This window comes from Heteronotia binoei, chromosome 2 (assembly GCF_032191835.1).
Source record: "Heteronotia binoei isolate CCM8104 ecotype False Entrance Well chromosome 2, APGP_CSIRO_Hbin_v1, whole genome shotgun sequence".
In the NCBI taxonomy this organism is placed as follows: Eukaryota; Metazoa; Chordata; class Lepidosauria; order Squamata; family Gekkonidae; genus Heteronotia; species Heteronotia binoei.
Genome location: NC_083224.1, coordinates 37,404,091 through 37,431,142, shown reverse-complemented (window position 1 = coordinate 37,431,142; position 27,052 = coordinate 37,404,091). Strand labels below are relative to the sequence as shown.

Here is a 27,052-nt window from a genome sequence, read left to right as displayed (position 1 = left end):
TCATGGTAAGAGACATTCAGAGGTGGTTTACCGTTGCCTGCTTCTGCACAGTAACCCTATTATTCCTTGGTGGTCTCCCATCCAAATACTAAGCAGAGCTGACACCACTTAACTTCTGAGGTCTGATAGGCTAGCTTGGTCTGTCACATGTTCTCCAGCCTGTGTCCTTAAATAGTTCAAAAATTGTTTGTACTCTGAATTTTTACTTCCGATGTTTCCACTGGCTGTGACCCACTCCTTACATCCCTCAGGTTTTGACCTTATGCCTTATTCTCATGACTTTCAGCTGCGGCTTGTACTGTACTGTTAAACTTGATTCTCACTATCTTCTTTCACAAGGAATGAACAGAACTGCATTCATACTGAACCATACAGTTTTTGAAATTCAGCCTCATCATAAACTTCATTGTAATAAGCTTGTGACTGTGGAAACCCCTGTAGGAAATAATGCACGGGTTGGAGCAGGAAGGCTCAGGTTGACACAACCAGAAAGAGGGGGCGGGGTGCACACATAGGGGGTGTGACCTTCAGTAAACATTCTTGTCTGGGCTTAGTCCTAATAACCAAATACAAGTTCCTGATCTGAGCCCTAGCATGGCATTAGCTCTAAGTAAAGAATTGAAACTTACTGGGGTGCTAGAAAGAAAAAGTTCTTTGTGAGAAGGGAATTGGAACTATTGTGGCAGGTGCTGGGTTCTCTGTATTTTATGCTGGCAAAATATCTGGATATGCTTAATTCCAGTCCTTTAAGAACATGAGAGAGAGCAAGGAAGGCAGGGGGGATCTTTTAATTGTATCTTTGGTGCAAAGGGGGGGGGGGAGCTGTGTGTAAACTGCAGTAGCGAGGAAAATGGGCTCTTGTATGCTTAGAAGTATTCTCCCTCACATATTATGGGATTTCCTCTAAAGGTTCCTGGGTTCATTACTGGTGAGCACTAGCATAAATGAAGCCCTTGGAAAGACATCATTTACTCTGTGATCTTGGCTGGGCTCTTTTTCTGCATACCCAAGTGGATTGCTTTCTATGAAGCAGGGAGCTAAGGAAAGCTTTGCACTTGGAGATGTAGCCAGTGAGAAAGTGGATATCTAGCCTAGGCTAGGCACAAGATGAATTCTGAGATGTCGACACCAGTGGAATTGGAAAAGAAGGAAGGACAAATTTGGGGGTTTTGTGAAGGGGTGCCATTTTGTATGATAATTTGAATTTGCCAGCCAGACGTTTGGCTGCGAGACCACTAGATATTTTTACTGCTGTGTGGTCCTATTAAAAAAAGCAAAATTCATGGCCATTTCTTTACTGGTCATTCCTCCTCCCTTCCCTCTTGTCCCACATTTACGACTGTATTTGGGAGGCCATTAAGAATAGATTTGGTTCTATTGTTGAAGAGCTTCTGAGATTATTTGACCCCATTTCTCTGGATAGCATAGATATGTTGCTAATTAGAGTCAAAAGCCCCATATTTAATTACTGAATACAAACTGTCCAAACTCTAGACTTCAAATTTAGTTTTGTTTTATTAAGTTCTTGGGTTGATTCTTACAGGTTGTGCTTGAGTGATATATTTGGCTTACATGGATAAAATGCTGTTTTGTACTTGTTGATTAAAGGCCAAGTGTACTTTCCTAGGGAAGAGGTAAAAGAATACACATACCACAAACAAGTTTCTTTTTGCTATTTTCTGAACTCTGGGCTAATATTCAAGTGTAGAAACATAAGCTTTTTGCTGAGCCTTGAAAAACAGTGTGAAAGAACCCAAGGACTCTGTCTACTGTTACTTTATCTACTTCCAAGGTTGTATGCTTAAAATGAGCACATTTCAGGGTGGAAAACGAAAAAAGCATTGTGCACGGATCTGTGTGCCTTTTTAAAAAATTAAATCTCTCTGTATCATGTGGCTTATTTGTTAAAAATCATTGTTGTTTTTGTCAGTATTTTAATTTACTGGTGAATCGATTTGGTAGAAATATTCATCCTGGGAAGTGTCTATACTTGGCATGCAGTGGCGGTCAAACTAGGGAAGGATTTTGCCTGTTATTCAATTAGGAAGCTTTTCAGTGTATGCAGAGCCAGCCTACCACATCCAAATCAGATGAGGGAAGTGAAACTGTACTCCTGGCAGCCTACTTTTGGCCTAAGATGTTGCTCATTTTTCCAGTGTGGCTTTGACAGGCTCTAGTAGCTGGCTCACAAGGCTCTTCAGCCATAAAAAATGGTGGGTCCCCCCCCCCCGCCCCTTCTCAGGCAAAGGGGTAGTTTTATAGTTCAGACTTCATAGACTCTGAAACTTTTCTATTTACCCTGCAAATGCTTCATCTGTGGGTATCACGAGAACATCCAAAAAGTATTAACATGACACAGTAAGTGGTACAGAAATGAAATAATAGGATCCTACTTACAATATGCTATATACAGCAGTAAAGACCCCAAGTCCTGGTCATTTATCCAAGTAAATTTGTGGAACCCCTTTGTACTGTCCAGCCTTATTACCTGTGCAGAAAAGCCCTCTTGAATATTTCAGGTGAGCAGCTGAGTTTATTTATTTATTCATTTCATTTTATTTACTATGTCACCCTTCCCTACAAACTGGGCTCAGGGTGGCTAACATCAGAAAAAGATACATCTACAGTAGAATTAAAACCATATTAAGATACATTAAAACAGTTAATCTGAAAAACAGTCCTGCATCCTATATCCAAGATGATGGATAATTTCAGTATCTACCAGCCCCCTGGGTGAAAGGAATATAGAGAAAGGGGAGAGGTGGAAGAATGAGAGTGTCAAACCATTGCTGTCCTCAACCAATTGCCTGGCGGAACATCTCTGCCAGTTGCCGGGTGGAACATCTCTTACCTATGGAAAGGTAATAGATTCTGTGATTGGCAGTTGTCGTGATCTGAAGCAGTAGAACAAAGTATGAGCTTTTGTGTGCAAGCACGGAAATCTGTATTTAAAGAATCTATATCTGAAGTGTGCTCGCGCATGAAAGCTTATACCTTGAATAAAACCTTGTTGGTCTTAAATGTGCCACTGAATTCAAACTTTGTTGAATCATTCAGTTTCGCATAGATTGTTAATATTGCTAAATATTGCTAATATTTTCATCAGCAGTGGTCTGAGGGCTTTTTTTGTTTAAGCTACATGCAAAGTACATATTACTGAATATACTGCACTTAGTTGCACCGTATTTTTTAAACCTTTTTTAAAAAAAAACAAAACTATGAAGTGGTAGTATGGCAGCCAGCCTATAACTAAAGCACCATAATACAGTAGACTTTTGCCATTTGTGGGGGATCAGTTCCTGAGATCACAGCAAATGGCAAAATTTGTGAGTGCTGGGAGGCAGGGTTCTGCTACCTTCCAGTAGCAAATTGGCCGACTTCCCCAAAAGTTGAACAATGCAATGATTACAATAGTGGCGTGGTAGAAGTGACAACAGGCTGGAGACCACATCCTATGATTGGACTGCAAATAAGAGAAACTAAGCACAAATGTTCTTGTTGGGTAAATGCTGTGACTAATTCTCAACCTACAGGCTTCATCCAGTTTCTCTCTGAATTCCATATGTCTCCCATCCCTCCCATGCAAAGTGAGAGTTGGCTCCAAGGGGTGTTGATGGTACCCAGAATGTCATGAGAATCTGTTTCTCCCCAGGCCAGAAGGAGACTGTTGATTACATGCAGCCTCTACCCAATCAGATGCCATTTCCTAAACAAAATGAGAGCAGTGCCCTGAGACTTGTTTTCACTTTGTATCTTATCAGAAATTGTAATTTGTGTGCTACTTTTTGACCTTGCACCTCTTCCCCTGGCAGAATCCACAGCATGCCTGTAGACTTGCTCTTGGTTTGTATGTTCTGCTCTCTTGCAGCCTCCAAACATCTGGGTCCGAATACATTAGTATGTGTGACCTAAGAAGCTGACAACCCTTAGTGTAATGGAATCTTGGTATTTTTTAAAGTCATAAGCATTAACCCCAAGGTCCTAGAACGGTAACCTGCAAGCAGTCCTATATGTCAAGGAGGAAACCTTGAAGAGTATACATTAGTGTGTAGTTCTTAAAGAGAGACTAAACTGGAAGTTAAGCAAGATTTCTGGACACCTCTGTGATTTAATTGCAGCAGTGCTATAATAGGAAACATTTAATAGGGAGCATGATGGGAAATAAGGAACGTGCTAATTATATCTTAATGAAACAAGATATCCCAAGTGCCACATCCCCACAAGTGAAGATGGTAAGTAAATTAAATATTTCTGTGTATGCCCAAAGTAATGAAAATTCTCATCTCAGCCCTGACAAAAACACGTCATTTTCTGCTCTCCCTCAATGTAACTTTGTAGGCAGTTACTATTATCTGTATGTAGGGAGGGGAGGCAACAAATTTAAAATGTTGATTTTAGAGTGTGTAAATATACCAGGGGAGAGCAGGCATGGATGAGATGGAAAAGATTAAGAAAGTGTCCCTGGCAACCAAGATCAAACTCATTCATACCATGGTATTCCCCATGTCTGTGTATGGGTGTGAAAGTTGGACAACTAAGAAAGCTGACAGGAAGAAAATTGATTCATTTTGAAATGTGGTGTTGGAGGAGAATTTTATGGATCCCGTGAACCGCCAGAAAGACCAGTAAGTCAAATCAAGCTGGAACTTCCCCTAGAAACCAAAATAACTGAACTGAGGCTATCCTCCTTGAGTCACATTATGAGAACACAAGAGTCACTGGGGAAAACACTATAATGCTAGGAATAGTTGAAGGAAGCAGGAAAAGAGGAAGAACCAACATGAGATGGATTGACTCAATCGAGGAAGTCATGGCCTTCTGCTTGCAAGACCTAAGCATGGCAGTTAACAACAAGACATTTTGGAGGTCATTCATTCATAGGGTTGCCAACTTGACTTTTGGGGTACGGGCCTGAATTGTATCTTTTGCTCCTTTTTCTGTTCTGATGTCTTTAGATTGCCTAGTCAAGAACAAATTTGTGGTTTTGTATCATTCTTCAGATCTGTCTGAATAAATTGGAGAAGTAATATTTTGTGAAATTTGGTTCCTACAATGAAATATATGCAACCACAAACTGTGAATTGCTCCTTCTTACTTATGTCTTTGTGAAGTTAATTTGCCAGGATTTTCTCAAGCATGTACTTTCCCCCCACATATCAAACCTTGTTACATTGACTGCTTGCACATTAATCCTTAAAATATAAACTGAAGAGAAAGAGCTTATTTAAGCTTTGAAGAAAGGGAGAAGTATAAAAGTTTGGCGTCTGTGGTAGCTGTAACACTTAACATGCTGTTCTCTTAGGATAGAGCGCACTCCAGCCGGAATGGCTTGATCAGATTTTCAGCAATATTTGCCCAGTGTAGTAATTTGGGGGGCCTTTTCTGCACTTTTTATACATCACCATAAATCTGTAGCCAGCTCAAAGTTGACTCAGCCTTCCATCCTTCCGAGGTTGGTAAAATGAGTACCCAGCCTGCTTGGGGGAAAGCGTAGATGACAAACCACCCCGTAAAAAGTCTGCCATGAGAATGTCGTGATGCGACGTCACCACAGAGTTGGAATTGATTGGTGCTTGCACAGGGGACTACCTTTATCTTTATAAATCTGCAGGCCTTGAAGGAGTTTGAACTGGAAACACAGGCTTGGATCCTGTGGGCAAATCCATGCATGGTGGATGGTCTGTGCTGCTGAGCATGCTTCCTTTTCCTCTAAAACTTCAGTTTGCAAAAGTTTAGCGGCTTTCAATGGGCTGGGGCCCTGTGCACAAACAGAAATGCTGGCAGAGAAGGAAGTGCACTGTGGCAGAGAAACTGTAGCACACACAAAGCTTGTTCTTAGGATCCAAGCCAAGGACAGATTGTGTGAACAGCACCTTAGAGGTGAACTATCACAAGTCATGAGCATTGCACTGACAGCCCTAAAGCAGTGAATATGTTGTTTGCATGTTGCATTCAGGGTAGAAATAATTGTGAGTTTGCATCTTCTCTGCACCTTGGCTGTGTTGAGCGGGTGTTTGATATTAGATCACTTGATTATGCTTTCCAGATCATTCACAAGAGAACAACAAAAAGCATGTAATTCTGAAAAAGTATACTGCTCGTATGCTGTTTGTCCAGTCCTACACATCAATATAAAAATAGTACTAATCCTAGTCAGGTAAATATTGCTGCATGATGACTGAAGTAGAGGGTCTGGCCTTGGATAAAATTTTCAGCTCTTTATATGGCTCTCTAAATGGGGTTGCTGGCAGCAAATAAACTATTTTTGACATAAGCAGAGAGAAAATTCTCTGGAGAATGAAGGTTAATGTGAACATATTCAGAAGAAATGTACTCTTTTTTGCAGCTGAAGCAGAAAAAGGTTTATCTGGAGCATCTTTACAGAGAAATGAGTTCCACTGAACTCAACAAGGCTTATTTCACATTTTGTTCAGGACTGATATGCGAGTGTCCGTGCATCACTCATTAAATTGAACTGTGAGTGCCCATAAACTTTACAGCCCAGAGCCTCTTTTCTCTTTGTCGCCATCCCCATTAGGCAGTTTGGCAGCAGCTTAGAGCTTTTTCAGTGGCACGATTTTATGGAATAGCTGCCTGTGGGTGACCTTCTAGGTGGCTGCCTTATAGTTTGGGCATACAATTAAAATATTTTTAATTGACTCAGGTGTCTTTATATGTAAAATCTGAATTAAGTCAGTTTAGTTCTTAATGGGTAGTGTGAGGTTTGCTTCTCTCCAGCTGTTTCCGTTGTTTTTTATTGCCTACTGCCTTGGATGTGTTGCTACAGAGACGTTGCATTGAGAGGTAGTTAATAAAGTTAATAAAATTTAGCATGGAAAGCACACTACCCTCTTGTGCATTTGTTTCAGAAGAGAAATAATAAATGTTCAACCTCCCATTTATTTCCCATTCAGTCTTAGTCCCTCTAATACTGGGTGAGAGATGGGACCACTGATCCCCTAGTCAGGTTTTCTTACTACTGCGAGAGCATCAGCAGTAAGAAGAGGACCTTTGCCTCTTCTCAGAGCCAGTGTGCTATAGTGGTTAGAGTGCCACACTAGGGAATGGAAGACAGAATATTATGGGGTGACCTTGGGCCAGTCACACACTCTCAACCTAACCTGGCTCACAAGGCTGTTGTGAGGATAAAATGGAGAAGAGAATGATGTAAGCTGCTTTGGGTTTCTATTAGGAAGAAAGGTGGAGTATAAATTAAGTAAGCAAGTCTCCTTGAAGAGATTGGGGGGGGAGGGAGTTTTTGTTCTTTTCATCATTCATTCTTTTTGGTCTTCCTTAATTAGCGTGCTTAATGCTTCTTTGGGCTAATGAGTAGGTTTCATTTCCTTTGGACAACTTCCAACTCTCCAGTCACTTGCAGGGCTGCCTTAAATAATTATTGTGACAATATGGAAAGATTTCTAGAAACAAAACAACACATTCTCTACATTTCTTTAGAAACCCCTCCTAAATAATTTTAGGACCTATGAGAGATTCACCCATGACACCCAGAGATTTGAGCCCACGGACTTTCCCATCAAGTGGCAAGGGACATTGTTTTCCCTCTTCAAGTTTTATCAAAGCAGAAAATTCTCTCAGATCATCATGTTTATTGTATACTCCTCCAAATGCTTCTTAAGCTTAGTCTACATTGGGGTGAAAAGCGAGGTATGAAATATCTAAAATAAGTAGTAGGAGATGCTAGTTTCTCACCCTTAATTCATTCCATCAGTCTCTTTTTCCATGTCCTTCCGTAATCAATCTGGTGGTGTAAGGCAACTTTGTGGAGCTGTCAAGGCAAGAAACATCCGCAGGTGGTTTGCCATTGCCTTCCTCTCCCTAAGTGACTCTGGCCTCTCATCTTCTGAAATCTGATGTGGTTGGACTAATCTGACACAGATTAAATTTCTTATTATTGTTTACATGGTAGGAGTGCCAAGAGTATAGCTCCAAATTGGAAGGGATGTTGTAAAGATTTCTGTCCCTGCCTTGTTCTTGACAGTACAGCCACGGGGAAGCATGCATAGAGCCCAGTTTCACGGAAGCATTAAAGGCAAGTATTAAAAGCAAGCATTAAAGGCAAGCATTAAAGTGGCTCAGACTGAGTGGGCTGAGGCTAAATCCTGCGAAGACAGAGGTCCTTTGCTTGGGTCGCCGCGGCCCGGGAGGGGGAATCCCCCTACCAGTTTTTGACGGTGCGCCGCTGACAGCGGCGGACAGGGTCAGGAGCTTGGGGGTGCTATTGGAGCCTTCCCTAAAGATGGAGGCTCAGATAGCAGCCGCTGCCAAGTCCGCATTTTTTCACCTTAGGCGGGCAAGGCAGCTGGCCCCCTTCCCGGAGCGCGACGACCTAGCTACAGTGATCCATGCTATGGTCACCTCGAGGTTGGACTACTGTAATGCCCTCTACATGGGGCTGCCCCTGTCCCGAAGTCGGGAATTGCAGCTGGTGCAGAATGCCGCGGCCCGGCTGTTACTTGGTCTCCCAAAGTGGGAACACATTCGGCCGGGTCTTCGGACCCTGCACTGGCTTCCAGTGATATACCGAGTCCGGTACAAGGTGCTGGTTATTACCTTTAAAGCCCTATATGGCCTGGGACCTGTCTACCTGAAGGACCGTCTCTCCCCACATGTTCCCCAGAGAGTACTGAGGTCGGGAACACAAAATCTCCTTACTATCCCTGGGCCAAAAGAAGCCTGCTTGAAATCCACCAGAGAAAGGGCTTTCTCTGTTATGGCCCCTACATGGTGGAATCAGCTGCCGGAGGAGGTGAGGGCCCTGCGGGACCTTGTTCAGTTCCGCAGGGCCTGTAAGACGACCCTCTTCCGGCTAGCTTACACCTAGCTAAGATGAGAACTCAATGTAGCTTGCCAGACTTCTGTTTTATATATATTTGGATTGTTTATTAGTTTTTAAGGTTTTATCTGTTTTAAATGTTTAACTGTTTACATATTTAAATATTGTTCAATTTTTATGTTCGAATAATTGTTGGAAGCCGCCCTGAGCCGCTTGTGGGAAGGGCGGGATATAAATCCTAAATAAATAAATAAAAAGTAGTTCAAAAGAGTGCCTGTGTTAATTTGTTGTTGCAAAAGGCGTTACTTTTGTTCCCATGCTGCTTGTCTACATGCTCTGGTGGAAGAGGCAGAAGATGTGTAGTACTGCCTTGATTCAATCTGATGGCAAGTTGTCAAATTAATCTGTTTATTGCTGATGGCTACCTGCTCTCATCCCTCCAGTCTTATTCGCCTTGCTGATGCAGCATTCCCTGTGCTGGAGTACTGGCATTTCTTGTGCAAACCTCTTGCAACTGAGCCAGGCTTGCTGCAGTTTGAACATTAATTTGTGGCTCCTTGGAAGTGGCAGATAAATCCACCTCACTTCAGTCTGTCTTAAGGCACTGAATAAATGCTTCTATTGTCGATATGAGAACAGAGGGTGAAGAGAAACTGACTTCTTTAATGCTTGTTATATTTATAGACTAACTTTTAGCCATAGCCAACTCGGAATGTGATTTATAACAAAAGCAAATTAAAACAATTTATGGTTAATACACTACCATGAACTAAATAAGTTGGGACATCAGGAAGTGACACCAGAAGTATGACCTGGTCAGTCTTTTGCTCCTCATTTCCTCTGGCTGTTGCAGTAGAAAAAAGAAATGTAGCATACACTACTTTCCCCCCTGCACAGCTATTCTGAAAAATTTTAAACAAATGCTAATCTGTATAAATGATTTGTTCAGTTGCATGAGAAATGGGTGGAGGAAAGAGGGAAGTGTAAGCAATGATTCACAGTCTAAATTGAAAACCATCTTGATTTGTTTATGCATATATCAGTGTAGCAAATTATGCCTGTACTTCACCCGTAGTTATAGGAATAAATTACAAAACTATGGAACTATTTAGCAAGCATTAACTTTTGCCTTCCTGGGTCTGAACTTGCTAGGTCTGTTTCATTAGTGCAGTATTAACACTAAACATACCAGCTGTTTCTTGCAGTGTGAAATAGGCAAACGCTCCTTGTTGCATGGATATATTTTGCATTGTAAAAATTTATTCTCTCACTGCTGAAGGAAAATGGTCTGTAAAAGAGAGACAATTGTCAAGTCCTCAATTTACAGTTGGTGTACAGCTTTCAGAGTCTCCTTTGTTAATGGACAGTTGCAGATCAGCTGCCATGGTTCTTGTAGACAAAAGTAATCTCTGCTTAGAATCTTGCCAAATGCTACTGTCTGAAAATTTAGCACTGCTTTTGAATGCTTTGCCATATTCCAGAATCAAGGTGCAGGCTGAGAGCACTAAGGCAGATGAGCTTAACAGTCTAGAGATAAAATTTAACCATCGTTTGATGAGGATATAGCTCTGCCACATTCCAGGAGTGTCAGGAATCAGGATGTATGACTACATCTGAAGTTAATTAACAGCATGTCTAAGGAAGTGCTCTACTCCTTAAGTCCCCATGAAGACCCAATGATGGCGTTCAGATGTCTCAAACTCCAGGTTGCTCATAATGAGAATAATGGTTTATTCTTAGGCATGTCTGTAGCCTTCATCTCCCCCAACCCAGACAAGTAGAACAAAGACTGAAGACTTTGCAGATGACTGGGGAAGGCAGTGGCAAACCACCCCATAACAAAAAGTCTGCTAAGAAAATGTCATACTGTGACATCACCTCATGGGTCAGTAATGACTTGGTGCTTGCACAGGGGACTACCTTTACCTTTAATAAAACCAAACACTTAATTGTAGACTTAACTGTAGAGATTTATATCAGTGGACCTTTTAATTTATTGTAGTTCTGTTTGTTTCCTCCATTTCCCTTTCTCTGTCTGCTCACAAATAATGGAAGGAGGCAGGGTTTAAATCTTATCCTCATGGATTTTATTGGAAACATCTCTGGCTGCTGCAGAGTGCTCTGCCATGATTTTCAGCTAAAGACACTGTTGAATTTGGCTTTCTACTAGAGTTCTTGGTTTGGTATTGTGCAAGAATAGAATGTATTGCGGGGAGAGTGACTATTTACAGATAGAGAATTCTAAAATCACCGAAGATTTTCTTTCATACAGAAACTGGATAGCTGTTGTGGCAGTGACTACAAAAATGGAATTGATTTAGCAATGGTATCATTTTTCTGCCTTTGTTCTGTAACTGGACCCAATCAATGATGCTGTTGAAGCAATTACCTTTGTTGCTAAACATTTGTCTTAATTTTTTCTACATCAAATTCTTTGTCACTTTATTAACAATATTTTATTAAAATATATGTATCCCGCTTTTCTTCCAAAGGAGAACCAAAAAAGCTGTGAGGAAAGTTCAGTATACATAATCTGACAATTGAAACAACAAGCTGTGTCTTGGGCTGGTCTGAGATGCAGAAGTTGGCTCACCCAAAGACACCATCTCTGAGCCATGGCACCTCTGGCCATGCCCAACCTTTCTTTTATCTACAATAGGAAAGGAAAACCAAAAGCTTAGCAAGATTTTGCAGCTGGTCAAGATGTACTTCCCATTCTTTCCCTCTCTGCTTTTTAACCTGTTTTAATAATCAAATGAAGTTCTAACCTGACCCATTCGACTTTTATCCTTCAGGGTCTCTTGCTACTGTGTTTTTTTGCTGCCTCCCCCCATTCACCTTTTCAGTATATTCCTGCCCTGACCTGGGTAGACCTGGCTAGCCTGATCACATAAGATCTCAGAAGCTAAACAGAGTTGGCCCTGTTTTAGTATTGGATGGGAGACCACCAAGGAAGTCCAGGGTCATGACAGAGGCAGGCAATGGCAAACCACCTCTAAACATCTTTTGCCTTGACAACCCTGTGGGGTTGCCATAAATCAGCTGCAACAACACGACACTTTCCACCAGCATCACCATGTGACATACTTTTGTACCCCATCCTCCCTACCACCTCATGAGAGCCAGTTTGGTGTAGTGGTTAAATGCATGGACTCTTATCTGGGAGAACTGGGTTTGATTCCCCACTCCTCCACTTTCAGCTGCTGGAATGGCCTTGGGCCAGCCATAACTCTTGTAGGAGTTGTCCTTGAAAGGGCAGCTGCTGTGAGAGCTCTCTCAGCCCCACCTGCCTTACAGGATGTCTGTTGCGGTGGGGAGGTAAAAGGAGATTGTGACCACTCTGAGATTCAGAGTATAGGGTGGGATATAAATCCAATATCATCATCATTATGGGGTTTAAACAGGCCAATTTTTCTCCTTCCTCACTTTTTTCCTTTAGCTGAAACTCCTCACTGTTCTCTAGATTCTGTTTCTCCTAGAACACCTTCCTTCCTTGATAGTTTGAGAACTTGAGAGGTTTATCCTTTTAGTTAATTTACAATGCCCCATTTTTCTCCTTAGGGGGGTGGGTAGGCTGTCCTAGCTATCTAGGTACAGACCCTACCTTTCTCTGGATAACAGCATTGTGCGACTTTGATTATCCACATAAAGCCAGCCAGTTTACTGTTAAGCTGGTATTTAAATAACCATGACCTGTGACATTATATTATCTAGTCTTGCATTGCAGTCCTAAGAACCTGCATTGCAATCCTAAGAGCGCTTTCCTGGGAGTAAGTTTCATTGTATAGACCTGAGTAGGATTCTTAGTAGATGTGTGCTATCACTGTTTTAAGTAATAAAGAGAAATATTTTTCTTCTAAGAGGTTATACATCAATCGTAAGAGAGGACACCCAGAAAATACATTGAATAAGATCAACAGTGCTTACCTTCTGAAATTTCATTTATTGTATTCTAGGACTTACTAGAATAGTCAAAAGAGTAGAAAATACCAGCATTATTCTAGAGACTATGCCAAAAGAAGCAGCTTGATAGCCGCAGTTTAGCTCAATCTCATTAGAGTCTGGAAGCTAAACAGGCTTGGCCACAGTTAGTACTTGGATGGGAGATCCCCAGGGGAAACAGAGGTTGCTGTTCAGAGAAAGGCAATGACAAACCACCTCTGCTCATCTCTTGCCCTCTGGTCTTTGGGTTGGCTTGGGAGTTGTGATTTGATGGCATTTATTATTATTGTTATTACTATTATGCCAAAAGTGATGACACAGCAGTGTTCCCTGCCGATATAATTTTTTTAAACTTGTGCATAGCTGCTGGAGGATATGTTATGTGACAACAAAGAAACGAAACAAAGTTCTCAGATGTCCGCTAGATTTGCAGCGTTAACTAAATCATAGAGCCAAGCAGGCATTTTCAGGCTCAGTTCTGGACTTCATTAGTCTATCTAGATGTTTCTTTTGTATTTGATCTTGATACTCAAGAAAAGTTTGACTTTTTCCTGGCAGAGCTTCCTGGTTGATGTTGCAAGTGCCAACATGCAGCTTTCATTTACAAAATATTTAGTCCTTTGTGTGACATTTGGGCATTTAAATTATGTTGTCTATTCGTATCTTATACCCTTTCCTCTTCCTCTATAATGTACTTTCTGGGCTTCTAATTTAGAAGCATTGAGGGCTGATATTTTTAAAGATACTCTGTATTATAATAAATCTTTTCTTTTAAAAAGAGCAAATTCAAAATTTAGTATAGTGATGTTAACTAATACAGTTGAAACTGAATCTTTTGTCCTATCAGACAAATGGCCTGACTTTCTATGCAAAGAACAAGTAATAGGAAAGATTGTTTAGGTTAACAGTATTCTAAATTTAGCCAAATGTGTTGTGTCAAATGTTAAATACATGAATCTGCCTTATCCCGAATCAGTCCATCAAGGTCAGTATTATCATAGAATCATAGAGTTGGAAGGGACCTCCAGGGTCATTTAGTCCAACCCCTGTATTGTGTATTCAGACTGGCAGTGGCTCTCCAGTGTCTCAGATAGTGTTCTTTCTCATCACCTACTGCCTGGTCCTTTTAACTGGAAGTGCCAGGGATTGAATCCAGTACCTACTGCATGCCAAGCAGATACTCTACCACTGAGCCACAACCCCTTCCAAATTTGTCATCTTGTACAACTGCTGGGAAATGGCAGCAAGATGATATTGAAGGAGGACCGCTGTCATAGCTTCCTGGCTGTTAGGGCCACTCTAGGGTGGTCTTTAATCACCATCAGGCTCTGTGGATCATTATAGTCTGCTGTTGCCCAAGAAGAATGCCTGCCTTTATATCCAAGAATGTCTTGTGTGTCACGTTAGCAAATGTTTTGGGGTACCTCTTTGGTTTTAGAGCTGTATTTAATGACCTACCAATTACTGTATTTCTTCGTTCTGGAAATATTTGAAATTAAAATGGAGAATTTTGTTTGACCTCTGTATTATTTTGATGCTTGCGTGTGCATAAAAAGAGCTTTTGTATAATTAAAAAAAACTAGTTAGTTGTAATGGAGTTAGCACTGTAGTGAGGTAGAATGAAGTGGAAGGGCATTTTATTTATTTATTTGACTTGTATTCCATCTTCCCCACCGAAGGGTGGCTCACATTGAAAGGTCATAAAAACCAGTATTAGTAAGTCTTACACTAAAATATAGAATACATCATAGAAAATATCATACAACAATGGTAGGTGCTGTTTGATCTAATAGTAAATTGTATTAGTAGTGGTGGGTGATTTTTATATGGAAGTGGGGAGTGAGTACTAAATTGCCTAGTCGCTTTGTAATCCCGCTTTCTGCACAGCTCACACTATACCTCCATGGAGCATTTGCTGTTCAGATTGTCATTTAATTTTGCATTCCTAGTCCTATTATCTTGTTCAATGGATGTCGTATAATGTATTATTGCATCCTTCTATGTAAAACACCCTGAGTTTCAATGAGAAGGGCAGGCAATAAATAAATTGTTGCTATTTAGAAAAGGGTATTAGAAAATGGAGCCTGACCTTCCCAGGCTGAAGGCTGTATTGAAAAAAGGCATGGACTTTCCCCTTCATAGGTTAGATGGCAAGTGGTTTACCTGGTCTGTGGTCTCTTCAGATAGCTAGTGGGAAATTGTCATTGTAGTTTACTGTTGTATTGTTTACATAAGAAATAGAGACAGAAAAACTAACAATTTTCCCCCTTATTTTCTTTATTTTGTAGTACACAGTTGTTTTGCTTACTATGTTGCCTCTCAGGCTAGCATATTAGTTGATAGGGAGAAGATGCACTCCTTATGCAAACCAAGGGATCTGCCCTCTTTGCAATGATTGGATTCTAAATTTCTTTGGGACTCGGAGTTTCTGAGACACATGGAGTGAATGGTCCCAACTGCCTCTTTCTTACAGGGCCTTTCCCCTTCAAAATCAGGGTTAGTAGTTAGCTTCTGGTCTAAAGCCTCTTCAAACTCACGTTACTTTGCTCAAGTGAGAGAATTATGCCAAGCTGCATTAACTTAAAAAAAAAATCTTTTGAGCTTTGACAACTTTTAACAATGTTTCTATAAATGTGAACATTTTCTGTATAGTTCCCCTCTTTGGCTTCTGTTTTGGAACATGATGATCCATATTTCTTTCCTCCTACTTCTCTCTTGGAATATTAATGGTCATTACAATTTTTCTTAGGAAAAAAACCAAAAATTAAAAGATAAATGAAAGTTCATTTTAAATAGCATGTTAACTTTGCTGTTTTGTTTGTGTAAGCCCTTTATGCATAACTTCTGTAAAGGGCACCTCTCTGTAGCATTCTGAGGTGACGTGTGTTGTGCTGCCTCCTTTGCCTTCCTTATTTTCACTGCTACCAAAGGCTCTTGCCTTTAAATTCTTATTTGGACTCAAAGTACAAGATGTGTGCTAAGACAACAATCAGCTGGTTTCTGTATGGTTAATAAGTGTAACGATTTCAGATAGGTATGTAAAGTCAATTCCTGAATAGTCCACAATAATCAGGCCTCTTCCTGAGATTCAGAAATGGTTTATTGATAGACACATTGCAGCAGGTATGACTCTCCATGTCAGATCTGGCTATACCTGGGAGAGCCAGATCTATATACCCTCTCCTGGGCCATTATCAGCCTACCAGAATTCAGAGCAAAAAGCCCACACAAAGCAACAGTAATAGTTTCTCACCTAGCCCCCCCCCCATTGTGTTCTACCAGGTACTAAGAGAACCTAGGAGGTATCATGTCCTTGGATTCCAGATGTAACAGGGTAGAGCGAGTACTTCATGTGTTTACAAACAAAAGAGAAAGCAAACAGGCAAAAGCAGCACAGTGCATAAAGGTAAAGGTAGTCCCCCGTGCAAGCACTCTGGGGGTGGCACTCTGTGCACTCTGGGGTGATGTCGCATCACAATGTTTTCACGTCAGACTTTTTACAGGGTGGTTTGCCATTTTCTTCCTCAGTTATCTACAATTCCCCCCCAGCAAGCTGGGTACTCATTTTACCGACCTCGGAAGGATGGAAGGCTGAGTCAACCTTGAGCCAGTTGCCTGAACTCAGCTTCCGCTGGGATCGAACGCAAGTCATGAGCAGAGAGGTTGGACTGCAGTACTGCAGCTTTGCCACTCTGCGCCGTGGGGCTGCTGGGCCATGACACAGTGCATACTCCCCCAATATTCCCATCAGAGGAGGTACAGTGGACGGATGAACCTAAGGCCCCCAGCAAATTCATGGTTCCTCAAATACAGTTCGCCGCACAGGCTTATTTTCTCAGTTGCCACTTAGGCCAATTACTTCCATACAGCTTAACATCCCAACTTACCACCCAGGCGAATAACTTCCACACAGAACACAGATTTCTCTTACAGCTCTTCAGCACTTCACCCAAGTTCTGCTTCCCCCCACCCCCCACTCCCACACAAAAGCTTCTCTCAGAACAAAACAATCAACTCTGCCCCATATGGTACAACTATACTTTCTCTCACGCATCCAGCCTCCCTCTTTCTTACTCTACAGGTCTACAGTTTAGGTCACACCAACATATATTTAAAAGTCTACATTGAGACAGCAATTATACAAACAGTATTTACATGGCAGAAGGCCATTTCTTCAATTACTTTCAGCTGTTACTGGTCTTCTACTTCCAGCAGCATCTCAAGTTTGTCCTCAGTATCATCTCCCTTCATTTGAGGGAAAACAGCCTTAATTTGTGCCTTTATGAGCAAAAAGGGAGAAAAAATAAAGGTAGTCCTCTGTGCAAGCATTGGGTCATTACCAACCCATGGGGTGATGTCATATCACAACGTTTTAATGGCAGACTTTTTACAGGGTGGTTTGCCATTACCTTCCCCAGTCATCTACACTTTCCTCCCAGCATTCTGGGTACTCATTTTACTGATCTCGGAAGAATGGAAGGCTGAGTCAACCTTGAGCCAGCTACCTGAACCCAGCGTCTGCTGGGATCAAACTCAGGTCATGAGTAGATCTTGAACTGCAGTACTGCAGCTTTACCACTCTGCTCCACAGGGCAAAAAGGAAACCTTCACCTAAATAGGGGCATTTTTTGTTTTACGTTAAATTTAACCAGATTTCACTAGTCAAATAACTGGTCAATTTTTTTCAAGCAACAGTCTGTCATTTGATTGGCTTGGTACCTCAGAATGTACAGTGTTGTTCCTTTTGCATGTATAGAGGAGAGTTTACATAGTTTTTTGCAATTGGTAACCGTTTAATACTCAAGAGAGTATTAGAGAGCCAGTTTGGTGTAGTGGTTAAGTGTGCGGACTCTTACCTGGGAGAACCAGGTTTGATTCCCACTCCTCCACTAACAGCTGCTGGAATGGCCTTGGATTAGCCATAACTATTGCAGGAGTTGTCCTTGAAAGGACAGCTGCTATGAGAGCCCTCTCAGCCCCACCTACCTCACAAGGTGTCTGTTATGGGGGGAGAAGATATAGGGAATTGTAAGCTGCTCTGAGTCTCCGATTCAGAGAGAAGGGCAGGGTATAAATCTGCAGTCTTCTTCAAGTGTTGTCTCCTTACTGTCTTCAATTGTGTACTACTACAAGAGGGAGGGTCCCTAATCCAATCTCTGTGGGTAGTTTTTTTTAGCACTGCCAATTTCTCATTCTGCCCTCCCTGTCCCCTCTCTGTTCGCATCTGACTTTTTGGCAGCTCAGAGGAAATGGTAGGGTTATATTTTGGATGTTTGTTCACTTGTATTTCATCACCCTTGGGCCTACTGGAATGTTCTAAGGATGTGTTTTGTTCTTGCTAGTTGAGAGATTCTTGTACTCCTTGTTCTTTTAGGACTGGGTTGTGCTTAACCTTCTTTATTTACTTAAAACTAAGAAAATCCTTGACACTTAAGGATTCTGTGGTGTTACCATAACAAAAAAAGGAGCAGCCCTCAGAATATAAAATCCAAACTATACTTCAGTGAAGTGGAACAAGCCATAATATGTAACTTCATTTAAATAAAGACTCCCACCCTTGTTTTCTACCAATATGTGTAAAGTAGTATTTTTAGTAGTACGATCCCCAAGGAAGTCTGTACCTAGCAAAGGGGGGCAGCTAAGGAATAATTTGCATATTTCCGTGCATGTACTCTTGTCTGAATTCTGTTGTGTATAGGCAGTTCTTTTATAGTTCTAGTTTAAGGCTAATTGTGTTAGTTTTTAAACAGCTGGGTAGGATATTCCATTAATTTGAAACTCTCTGAAGTCTAGTAATGAATGGGGTTTATTACAGATGTATAAACTGCTACAGGTTCTATTTTTTCCCCTTTTTGATCACTGCCAACTTTTTATTATAAACTTTTCTCAATGCTAGCAACATGCCCAGCAGAAGATATTGTTGAAATCTGATGAGCAGCATTTTGGGGGTAATACATTTAACAGAGAAACGTGGTTTGCAATTTCCTGTGTCTTCAATAGCATGGTTGACTATATTAATTTATTCTTATAACATCTAATCAAGCCCAAAATTATGCCATCCATAGCACACAGTGTTCCTGTTTCTTCCGGTCAGGGCAGTGAAAAATCTTGCTGTTTTTCCACTTTCCAGAAACAATTTTCTGCTCAGGTAGGCAGTCAAAGACAGCTGAAGGCATGCATCCATCCATCTATATATACACACATAAACATACATATATAAACATGATTTTTCAGGCAGTGACATCCACTGTGCCCCTATGAGTTCTCAGAGAGCATGCAAAAAGACACCACTTCTGGAGTTGCAGCTCACAAGCCCTTGTATCTGTGCATGGCATGAGGAATGGCTGACTCACTGGAGGAAGTTGTGAGAAGCAGTTGGAAATTTCCTGTCAGAAAAAGAGACTGGGAAAGTAATCATGAGCTCTTTCTTTCAAGTTCGCACTTGAAAGTTTGGCCATCATTGGTGAAGAATACAGAAAAGTCTGGAAATAATGTGTCCTCTGCTTCCTGCATCCCAATTAGGTTACAATGTCATTCCACTTTCAAAGGACAATTTTGGTGATTGTTTTTTATCTGGTGTGGAAGAAGGGATGTTCGTTGATGGTTTCACAGACAGATTTCCTTGTGACAGTCTACTCGAACTAAGGAAAACAGGTTGTTGTACCATAATGGTCTAGATAGCCATAGCCAGGGCTTTTTTGTAGCAGGATCTCCTTTGCATATTAGACCACACACCCCTGATGTAGCCAATCCTCCAAGAGCTTACACTAGGCCCTGTAAGAAAAGCCCTGTATGCTCTTGGAGGATTGGCTACATCAGGGATGTGTGGCTTGATGTGCAAAGGAATTCCTGCTACAAAAAAAGGCCTGGCCACAGCTTTTGTCATTCTTAATGTTACAACTCTAAGTTACAGTCTGCCCTGTACATTGGGTTCAGGTAGCAACTGGTTGTCCTAGTTAATTTTAAGGAGATGATTAAGTACCCAGCCTGCAACAGTTGCCCCCCAAAATCTCTTATTCAGCCACGCTACCTGAAATTCTTTTAGCTGGAGTTGCTGGGATTGAATTTGGGAATTTTTTGTATGCAAAACACATGCATTGCCCTGAGCTATGACCCCAGTTGTATTACTTGGATTGACTCTGTTACTTGTGAAGAAATCACGTTAGTGCAGGTAGGTTAGTAATATATTAATTTGAAACCAATGAATGAAAATAGTGCACTATGGAGAAATAAAACTCAGTATCATTTCATTAGTGGCCTTGGAAAACCAGGCAAAATAAGGCTTCCAGAATATGCTTTGGAACACTTCCAGTGTTGGGGAGGGGGCTACTTCGCAGCTGAGGGGGTAGGTGTCAATAACCCATCTGTGTGCCCTTGCAGTTCTGACAGGAACAGTTGGTAGACTTCAGCATGAGTACTTGCCTCCCAAGTGTCTGGAGCTGGTGAGTAGGAGGAGGGAGAGAATTTTCCACATAAGCCACTTCCAAGTGCTGACAAGATTTAACCCTTCCTACCTAGTTTACATATTGACAGCTAGGTATTTCAGCACGACTCTTGCCGGCTGCTTACTAGTTCATGGGAGTACTGCTTGGATTGCTTCACTGCAATTTGTGTCAGATTACTTCTTTAGGACTGAATCAGCAAGGGGCTTTCTAGGAAAACTATGTTGCAAGGGTACATTTATAGCAGCGAGACTACAATTGCTTATTTAATTCCCCTCCACATTAAGCAGCCAGGCTAATAAAAAGTAATCTGATAAAGAAAATCTGCAAGAACCGAAATGCTTGTTCTCCAACTTGCACGTCATTAAATCACAAGGTACAAGATACTATCTGTCTCCTTAAAACTTTGCATTAAAGCTATGTCTGGTCACCAGTGGTAGCTAGCAGTGTACTTCTGTAAGAAAAGAAGTGGTTGGTTGCTGCATGCTAAATTGTGCTTTCTTTCTAGTGACCACAATTAAGGTCGAAGCTTCATTTTGTTCATCTATGATCTGGCTACCAAGCTTTTTGCTTGATAGTATGTAGAATAGATGTTGAGTCCAGTGCCACATTTAAGACCAACAAAAGTTTATTCAAGGTATGAGTTTTCGTGTGCATGCACAAATTTTCAGATATGTAGAAATGGAAGCTAACATGCACCTTTCTTAAATCTTCGTTCGCGAAGTCAAGCCGAGAAAAGAGAAAAGCAGAGGCACACAAAAGCTCATACCTTGAATAAACTTTGTTGGTCTTAAAGGTGCCACTGGACCCAAAATCTGTTCTACTGCTTCACATCAACACAGCCACTCACCAGGATCTGTCTGGTGGTATGTAGTTTACAATGCTGCCATTTTCATACTTTGTGTGATTCTGTTGGTTTCTTCTTGCAATTGATGACTGTGTGAATGCAGAAGACATTGCAGTTCTATAAAGCCAGCCGTCATAAAGCATGTCTGCTTAATGGAAATCTGTGCTGCTGGTATTTAACTGCGTCACTGATGTGAATGTGGAGGTAGTGACTTTTAAAAAAGTACTATACTTCACAATGGTGTTGAATCTCTATGGAAAATGTTCGGGTCATTTCCAAGCAGAAGATATCAGTAACGGTAGTAGGACACTCCAAATATTGCTGCTTCTTCCCATCTGTATATTTTGTCATTCTTTAAAGTTTAGGTCTCTGCGCAGGTTCTAAAAAAAAAGTATCTGTGGATAATGAACATAAGAAGAGCCCTGCTGGATCAGACCAACGGCCCATCTAGTCCAGCATTCTGTTTACACATTGGCCAAACGGCTGCCTCCAGGAAGCCCACAAACAGGAAGATTGAAACAGCATCCTCCCATCTGTGCTTCCCAGCAGCTGGCATAAAGAGGTGTGCTGCTCTGTCCCCCATGAATGTGCCCAGTTCCCTTTTAAGGCCTTGCAAGTTGGCAGCCATCACTACACTGGAGAAATGGAGTTTGTTTTTTAGAATATTATATTGTTTTATTATATGAATCTGATTTTAACTCTGTATTGATGGATTGTTGTTACCCACTCAGAGCCCACTTGGGAAGGATGAGTTATAAATTTGTATAAATAAATAAATCTATCCATCCTGTGGCAGCAAGTTCCACAGTTGTAACTATGCACTGTGTGAAGAAGTACGTTAGAAACATAAAGAGCTGGAGGTGACCCCAGGAGTCATCAAGTCCATCTCTCAGAACAAAGCAAAAAATTAACAGCTTCCCCACCCTGACACTCCCAGTGACCTCTGTTCTATGCCCAGAAAAAAGCAAAAAACCCTCTAGGGTCCCCGGGCCAATCTGACCTGGAGGAAAACTCCTTCCTTACCCCAGAATCACCCCTTTTGTCTGTCCTGAATCTCCTACCTTTCAGCTTCATCGGATGACTCCAGGTTCCAGTTGGGGGAGAGTGAGAAGCCTGTCCACTCTCCACACCATGCAATGTTTTATAGGCCTCTGTCATGTCTATTTCATATATCTATCTAAATGCATAATACAAACAGTGGGGTGTCTTGGATGTGCAAATGTATATTTTGAACCATGTTAGTATATTATCAAACAATTATGTCTTTAACTGAGAGGGGGAAAAATCTCCTCTTGGCTTTTAAGCAAATGGAGAATAAACGAATGCGGAGGAAGACACAGATGAATAAAGTTTTCTGCAGATGTGTACTAGTGTGTGGGAGGATTACTGGACAGTTAGAATTCTGGTGTTCCAAGCACATCCCTGCATCCATTTACAAAATGTTGATGAGTATCCTCTTTAGTGACTTAATTTTAAGGAATTAGGGAGACACAGTTGACCACTCAAAATTGTGTACAGGATTTCACTTAAGTACTGGCAGAAAGGACAATTTCCCAACCTAGCAACACATTTTAGGATTGTTTCCTGAACTCTTACCAGATATTTATGCAAGTGATGGCCCATTATGATACATTGGTAGTATTATTTATAAATAGAAGTGCTGGTACAGCTAAGTAGGGCTGGTTGAAGGAACTGATATAAGAGAATAAGACCTCTTTTCATCTCAATCTAAAGATCCTTTGTATGAAATATTAAGCAGAATTCTTACAAAGGAAATGAGAAACTTACATCTAGATTTGCTTATAAAGATTCAAGGGAAAAAGTGATTTGTCTCTTGTAAGCTCCCACTTCCTCCCAATTCACAAGTCGCGTTTGTTGCCATATCTGTTTTTCCGAAATGAACGGAGCACATGAGGTTATTGCTGTTGAGTGACTCATACTCAAAAGCACACATATCTAAGCTTGAAAATCTTGCACTGTTGTTGCCTGTTGTCTTTCAAGTTTTCTGTTCCTTGACAGAGCAGAGTTAAATATGCCACCTTTCTTATTGCAGGGATGAGGATTTTAAAAACATTGGCAAGTGTCTTAGGACTCTGGGGACCAAGAACTGATGTTTCAGAAAACTTACTGTAGTTTGTGATCTCCCGTTTTTTGGTTGGCTGCCCTGTTGCAAGATAATAGTTGAATCCTCTTTTCATGGAAGTATTGGAGGATGGTATAAGAGGAACTCCAGTAGTTTCATCCTCTCTTAAGTGGCAGTACAGATAGAACTGAGGATGCTGTAATTGAAGTGAAAGCAGGATACTGTGGTCCGGGAAGGCTGAGGTGTGACTATATAGGAGCTAGTGCGGCTGCAGGATTCGAGAAGTAAGTTCCACCCTAGTTGAATCAGATTGCACAATCTCTTTCAGAAGCATTTCATATGTCTATACTTAGAGCACTTTTTTATATATGTGCTGGAGGTCTGACTTGACGATCTTTTAAGAGAATTTTATAACACGAGTATAATGCCACAGTGCCATTTATTAGCTCAGTTCTTGACAGGGCTGTGTATGGTCTTCCATGGTGTGTTTTCCATGAAAATTGCTTTGACTGGGATTTGGCACTCAATCTCTATTATGTCTAAAGAGACTAGGGAAAACAAAATAGGCTTGCATGGTACCCATGTAAAGTCTTTTTTATATTTAGTTAAAATAAATTTTAAAATGGCTTCAGTCCAGTCCTAGTGGAAAATGATGCATTTGGCCCAGAATTTTGTTTAATTGTCTTGGATGGCCTTTTCCAAGCTGAGCATTACTGTTCATTCTACACAAGCAAGATTTTTGTCCTGGGATTTCTTCTGTTTCCTTATAACAGCTGGTTTTAGGTAGCACCTGGAGTGACAACCGTGCAGCTTCTTTCTTTCTTTCTTTCTTTCTTTCTTTCTTTCTTTCTTTCTTTCTTTCTTTCTGGAACGCGACGACCTAGCAACTGTGATCCACGCAACGGTCACCTCAAGACTAGACTACTGCAATGCCCTCTACATGGGGCTGCCCTTGTGCCGAACGCGAAGACTTCAGGTAGTGCAGAACGCAGCGGCCAGGCTGTTGATGGGACTACCTAGGTGGGAACATGTGCGGCCGGTGCTGCGGGATCTGCATTGGCTACCGGTCGTCTACCGCGTTCGGTATAAGGTGCTGGTTATTACCTTTAAAGCCCTATATGGCCGAGGACCTGCCTACCTCAGGGACCGCCTCTCCCCATATATCCCCAGGAGAGCGTTAAGATCTAGCTCCCAAAACCTCCTACAAATCCCTGGGCCAAGAGAGGCTAGAATGAAGATAACTCGGGAGCAAGCCTTCTCATTAGTGGCCCCGCGCTGGTGGAATCAACTCCCAGAGGGGGTGCGAGCCCTGCGGGACCTGAACCAGTTCCGCAGGGCTTGCAAAACCTCTCTTTTCCAACTCGCATTTGAATTAGGACCAGACTAACTCGATAAAATCATTCTAACTCTAGCCATCTTATGTTGTAACTGAAGCTGATAATATGTAATTGTGACACCAGAAATTATAGCACCTATTTTTATGTATTTTAATCTATATATGTAATTGTATTGTATTCATAATGTTTATCTGCTTTTAATTGAATCATGACGTAGTCATGTCTGTGAGCCGCCCTGCCCGCCTTTTGGTGGGGGAGGGCGGGATATAAAAATAAAATTTATTTATTTATTTATTTTATTTTATTTATTTATTTATTTATTTATTTCTTCCTTCCTTCTTTCCTTCTTTCCTTCTTTCTTTCTTTCTTTTCTCAGTCTGCACAAGGTTTTTTTTTTCTTTTCTTAGGCTGTACCCTTTTTGTAGTGTGCTCTTGTTGTATGTAATGAGACTCTGGTTAATTTTTTGAGGCAACCCTTATATTATTTCAGTGGATGAATGATTTGTTAGATGCAGAAGAGGTGAGCAGCTGGAACACAAGCTGGAGAGCTCTGTTTGTGAAAGGCCTGAAACGGTGTTCCTGTCTTGGTATCAAAAATGTGTTGAGTACAAAGTGTCCTCTTTAAATCTGCAGCACCAGTACAGCTTGGTGATGACTCAAGGAAAAACTTGGCTTCTTATCTCCACCAGACATGTGTTGCCTTCAGCTATTAATATGTATTTATGCAGTGGTGGTGTGCTGAATATCGATGAACAAATGTGTTACTCCAGATATCCCTGTTTAACTATCCTACCTTCTTTTAGTGAACTTTCTGCAGTTAAAATGTACCAGCATAGATCCAGTTTGTTTTGACCGTGGAAGAATACTTGGGGCTGTGCATTACATCAGAGGTGTCTAGCAGACCACATGGTCGCAGCCCACTATTTGTACTGTCCAGGTTCAATTTCTGTAGATGGTACCGACTTCAGCCAGTTATATTAGCCTGTGTCATCCAGAGGCCATCCTTAGTTTATTTAATCTGAAATAAATGAATAAAACAAAATGCTTGCTCTGAATAGTTGCAGTGCGCACTTTCTAAAAAGAACAAATTCCACAATTACCCCAACCACTTCCAGTGATTTTTATGAACTAACAAAAACACAGCAAAACACAAACACATGAAACTCTGGCTGCTCCTTGTATACTGGCAGCAGGTACAAATTGTCTTTAATTGTTCTTTTTTTCTAGGACATAAGACATGAAGCCGGTGACTTCCCTTGCAAAGTGGCTAAACTTCCCAAAAACAAAAATCGGAACAGGTACAGAGATGTCAGCCCTTGTAAGTATAATTTATTTCTAATAGGTTGATAACCTCTTATAAGGTTACTGTTCTCATAAAGTGGTTTTTAGAAAATAAAGCTTTCATTGTGTGTGTTAACAGATGGGGAGGCTTGCAACTTTAAAATGTCATGGTAGGTTAACATTAGGTGATAAGGGCTTGAACTCCAGCACAGTACAAAGATTTGGTTAGTTGAATGGGACATCTGTGTCAGCATGCCTCCTGCCAACTAACTTTACTCAACATCACTAATTTAACCAAACACTTAAAGGGAGAGAGTAGGATGTGGAGCTCTTCCATTGCATTAGCTGGAATAGACCCCACAGTTGGTTTGTGCTACTTTTTAGAAGCTTGGTAGAATTTTAAAGGGCTTTAGTGACATCATTTCCGTAGATGCAGCTTGTAAAGAACAGTGTTCTTCTGTGTTCGAGTTGTTGGGGGGGGGGTGGATAGGAAAAGGATGACGTACAGATAAGCTGCTGTAAATAAGTTAAGCTTATCCAAAGTTGAAGAGCTTGTTTCTTACTGGAATGCCTGCTGCTATCTCATTTAGCTATTTTATGACTGTTTTCCTGGATCTGAATAATCCTATCAGGCATTTCAAGGAAAAGAGGGCTCTAGTCTGTGAAGACTTATGACACAAAAATCTGTTGCCTTCAAGGTGCCTTTAGAGTTCTTTTGTTGTATATGTTGCAACATCCTAACATGGCTATAACGTTAAAACTCGTTCCTAAAATGTACACAGTTCTTTTTGAAAGCAATTAAAAAACCCCTGTTAAAACAATTTCAAGATAGGTTGCTTGATAGATTTTTGATAATTACCCAAAACAGCACAATTGGTCTGTTTAAGTAACCAACTTTTGAGGTTGGGTATTTATACAATGTGGAGATAAAATCATGTGTGAGGCAAATGCAATTCATAAGCAAAGGTAGATGAGCCCAGTTAGTTCAGAGTTTTGCAGCTCTAGCTTGTTCAGGATGTCTTTTTTTTTACCACTGAATAAACTCTGCGTCTTCACATACGTAGGTTAAGTTTCCAGGCAGGAACAAGCTCTGCTTAAAAAAAAATGTTGTGGTCACTTCACAATTTAAATCATGGTTACCTGGCATTCCTATTTATGCCTCTTCTTGATGTCTTGGTATATCATCTCTGGACCCTGTCCCTTCTCCAAGGAGCAGAGTGCTGCTTGTATCTCATTTTATCATCAGAACAATTCTTACAAGTAAGGCTGTGAGAAAGACTGGGAAGATGTGGTGTCAATTCCCTGTTTCCCAAGTCCTTCCTCTCC

At 41.1% G+C, this 27,052-nt stretch overlaps 1 protein-coding gene across 1 annotated transcript in view; it reads left to right on the top strand.

The window, feature by feature from the left end:
• PTPN1 (protein tyrosine phosphatase non-receptor type 1) overlaps nucleotides 1-27,052 on the top strand; it is a 99,476-nt gene that overhangs the window by 35,332 nt on the left and 37,092 nt on the right. Inside the window, exon 2 of the mRNA XM_060230800.1 lies at nucleotides 25,673-25,763. Coding sequence (XP_060086783.1) covers nucleotides 25,673-25,763 — 91 coding nt within the window. The remainder of the gene's footprint in view (nucleotides 1-25,672; nucleotides 25,764-27,052) is intronic.